Here is a 4354-nt window from a genome sequence, read left to right as displayed (position 1 = left end):
GTGTGTGTGTGTGTGTGTGTGTGTGTGTGTATGTGTGTGTGTGTGTGTGTGTGTGTGTGTATGTGTGTGCGCGCGCGCGTGTGTGAGTGTGCGTGAACGCGCGCGTGCTCATCATTGCGCCCTATCAGTTTATGGAAAACGATTGCAAGTTTAATCATAAAAGCAAAGCCCTTACACGAAGTTGTTAGATCCGCAATCGCTCTCGATCCGGGACTGGCCTAACGCCTGCGCCCTTTACTCACATTGTGCCAGCGACATACGCGATGGTTGGACAAACTACGATAGTCATCATCGTCGGTAAACCATGCATTTGCGTTCGCACTGACGGAAATCCATCCATCTCCGACCGCGATCCTTCAAATCAAGCCAGCTTCCAAATCGAATCTGCTAGATACTTTTACTTTGGATTTTTTTTATCAGCGGCAAACGAGAAAAAAATCTCCTTTATGCAGCTCTTGCAAACCGCTATGGCGAATTCTACGCCATCTACATGTCATACGAGTAAACTCAGCAAACGCTTATAATAATACCAAGACTCCGAGCAATCAGAAATAGCTATACTAACACAACATTTCCTTCTACGTACTAGCTACTTAGTAATTGTTATGCGGTTACAGCTAATAGTTACACAGCTGCCGATAATAGCTAACGTATAGGAATATCTATACTGGGTATAGCTTGTACACGCGTGGCATATCTTGCGTTGACTCGCCGCCCATGACACAGCTGTTCTAGCGGTGACATGGCGCTGCCGTTGTTGTCAGCTGGCAGTTATAGGTGTATGGACAGGTACGTGTGAGTAATTAGTTCTTCGCACCGCCTAGACGCCTTTCACACGCGTCGCGGGCGAGTGCCTCTATTGGCGACGAGTTCAACTGACCACGATACCGTAAATATCACGCGCGTTACCCTTTTGGACAAAATATAAACTACGAAAATACTGTAACTGATTCGCTCCTTCTTTGCTTTTACGTGTGGTTTTGTATTGCGGTCATGTGCGAACTATAGGATGGCAAACGTATCACTGGTATTCTTAGTTTGCCTTTCCGTTCATCGTAAACAAAGCAACGCGTCTAGTATTCTATTATGGTGGTTAGTAAACAGTGAGATATCATATGCTTAGGGTTTTATTGATTCTGCTCAAAATTGGTTGTTGGGGTCCCTATCGGTTGTGTGTGTGTGTGTGTGTGTGTGTGTGTGTGTGTGTGTGTGTGTGTGTGTGTGTGTGCGTGTGTGTGTGCCTGTGTGTGGGTGGAGGGAGTGTGAGTGCGCCGCACGCACGTGAGTGTGCATGTGCATGTGTGTGTAATAGCAGGTCAGCATTAACCCACAGTTTGCCTTTGGCGAGAGGTGTGTGTGTGCGGAGCATGTACTGTGTGCCGTACGCTGATTATAGGTGCAGAATTGTGCCGGACTGCTGAGAACAAATTGAAATTTATTGGACGGATTTTACCATGCACATCTCTCCGGGGCAGACTCCTACCCATTTGAGCGCATAAGATCGACCGAAGACAATTATCTTGGCTGGCACCCCGACCAGCGACGCTAGCGCCATTCCTATGTACATTAGCATAGGAAAAGGATTGGGGCAGGATGCTGCGGACAAAGTTAAAATTCTATGGCGGATTTTACCATGCACAACTCTCCAAAGCATACCCCTGCCCATTTTGAACGCATAGGTTTGGCCGAAATGATCTTGGTTGGCAACCCGACCAGCGACACGAGCGGCATTCTTATGTACTTTAGCATAAAAAAAAGGATTGTGGCGGGATGCTACGGTCAAAATGAGAATTCTGTGAAGGATTTTACCATACTGTCGTGGCCATACCCCTGTCCGTGTTAATTGCATAAGATCGGCCGAAGAGAACTATCTCGGCTGGCAACAGCGAGTGCCATTCACATGTACATTAGCGTATATGTAGCTGGTGCCGACGGGAGCCTGCGATTACGTTATCTGTGAAGGTCCGTAACAACTCATCATCTCGACGGGTTAGTCAACATGTTACCATCGAGTCCGATATTCTACGCACCCCTGTCACACACCGCCCATAGCACATCAGCTGTTATAGAGATAATTGTTCATAATATATACGTCTTACGTGCGTACTCTTGACTGTGTATAAATCTGAGACATGACCAATCACGATGAACATTTTTAAATTGGTCTGATGACGTCACTGCTGACCAATGAACAAGCTCTCCAATATACTCTGGACTGCATCCCAATGAAACCCCGCGTGAAAAACTCTCTGTCAGCGCATTCATAACAAAAAAATGCATTCGCTGAAAATAAACCCTGTCCCCAAACGTTAAACGCCACATAAGAATGACCATGCACCGTGCATTTCGAATTAACAACCGATTGCTCTATGAATTTGATCGATGATCTCGTGATTTGTTTATTATCTATTATAACCCATTTTCTCCAATGCGTCCTCATCGTTCGTTGGTTCAGTAACGACATGTAATCAGCATGAACATCTACAAACGATTGTGTGATGCGTAACTGACATGCACCTCTATATTGCGTTATCGATGAGAGATGCTACAGTTACCCGTGGCTACCTATAGCGTGAGCAAAGCTGGCCTATGCTGGATAAATAGCAGAAAACATAAGGCGCGTTCACACGGACGTTTTTAGCCCGAGCCTAATTAGGCCCGCGCCAGATTAGGCTCGAGCCGAGCGTTCACACGGACGTTTTTGGCCCGAGCCTAATTAGGCCCGTGCCAGATTTAGTCCCATCGAAAACGTCGGACCAGGCCCGAGCCAAATTTTAGCACCAGCTTTCGGCGAGCGGTAGAGCGGTATAATCGGTTGAGCGGTAGATGCCGCGAGTGTCGAACGTGTATTTCGACGAAATAAAGTCCAAAACAGTATAGAAATTCGAAAAATTTGATCAGGATGCACGTTTTCTCATTGATAATTAAACTCGGAACGTAAGTAAACACTGAATCGTAAACAACGCCATCTCGCGACATACTGCCAAATTATCTGTGAGATATTTGTGCAATAAAATTTATTTGAATTTGAATTTGAATTTGACAGACAGTATTCACTTGCGTACGTGTGAACGCTCCGACTCAAACCGGCCCGAGCCAAATTTGACCCATTTGGCTCGAGCCAAACCATGACCGTGTGAACGCGACTATACTCGTGTACAATAGTTGGGATCTATCCGCCGAAATAACGTAAAGACGCAGCTAATAGTTTGTATTGCATATTTAAAGTACAGAAAACCAGTAGGGTACGTACTCTCAGTAGTTGAACGTAGAAAAGTCGTTATACCAATCTTACACGGGAACAATCATAAGGCCCCCAGATTTCCAGAATTTTCCTGTGCTGTAGCATAGGTGGGATGTGTATAGGCCACTGCCCAATATACGCTAAAAGTTCTGTTCTTTTTTTAATTATAATTATTAAATTTATAGAGTTAATTGATTGCAATTAAAGTACATGGCATATACTCACTATGAGTCCGATATGAAAACCAGTGATTGCAACATTGCTGCTTTATTTCACAGGTATTCACTCGGGAACGGTCGTTGCCGGAGTAGTGGGAATCAAGATGCCTCGTTACTGCCTCTTTGGCGATACGGTCAACACAGCCTCCCGCATGGAATCAAACGGAGAGGTATAAACTTACTATATGATTGTATCCCCATAGCGTCAGCAGCTCTTGCAATCGATGCGCACGTCGTAGACCTAGTAATTTACCACAACTAAAGAATGTGGTCACTTTCTCTGGATTGTCACCGATTTGAGAGGCCCTTTGTCAAAAACTTCATAAATAGCTGGGGTCATCATAAGTATAAAATGTCACAACACTTCAAAAGGTATATATGGCTATTTATGCTTATTATGTAATAACTACCTGTTTTTCACAACTGGTCCCAAGGTTCTTAGTACAGATTACCAATAAAAGATATTTACGCTAACTGTTTTCTGAGTTGAAATTATATATTGTGCGAACGAGTAAATAATACTGTGTATTATCTATACACATTAAAAATTATACACATAACAAATTATTAGTCATCAATATTGCTAACGGAACTGTAAACATCCGTACCATTATCATGAAAACGTGCATGTTGCGGTTCTCGAGCCGCTATCCACGGAGATTTAACATTACGTTGACATGACTCGTTGGCGTGTTTTATTTCTTCAGCCGATGATGGTACACATCAGCGAAACAACGAAGAACGAACTGCAGGGCATCAACAAGTACACTATCGAGCATCGTGGCGCCATTGATGTAAAGGTAGACTACACTCACACGTGCGCGCACGCGCATATAGACACGCACACACGCACACGCACACAAACACATACATAAACACACACACACACACA

General features: G+C 44.3%; 1 protein-coding gene across 1 annotated transcript in view; it reads left to right on the top strand.

The window, feature by feature from the left end:
• LOC106806288 (soluble guanylate cyclase 88E-like) overlaps positions 1–4354 on the top strand; it is a 27174-nt gene that overhangs the window by 20332 nt on the left and 2488 nt on the right. Inside the window, exons 8-9 of the mRNA XM_014808173.1 lie at positions 3523–3632; positions 4170–4262. Of these exons, the coding sequence (XP_014663659.1) occupies positions 3523–3632; positions 4170–4262 (203 nt within the window). The remainder of the gene's footprint in view (positions 1–3522; positions 3633–4169; positions 4263–4354) is intronic.

Source organism: Priapulus caudatus, unplaced genomic scaffold, assembly GCF_000485595.1.
Source record: "Priapulus caudatus unplaced genomic scaffold, Priapulus_caudatus-5.0.1 Scaffold152, whole genome shotgun sequence".
Taxonomy (NCBI): Eukaryota; Metazoa; Priapulida; class Priapulimorpha; order Priapulimorphida; family Priapulidae; genus Priapulus; species Priapulus caudatus.
Note: the sequence above shows the minus strand (reverse complement) of the source record. Positions and strands in the feature narration are given on the sequence as shown.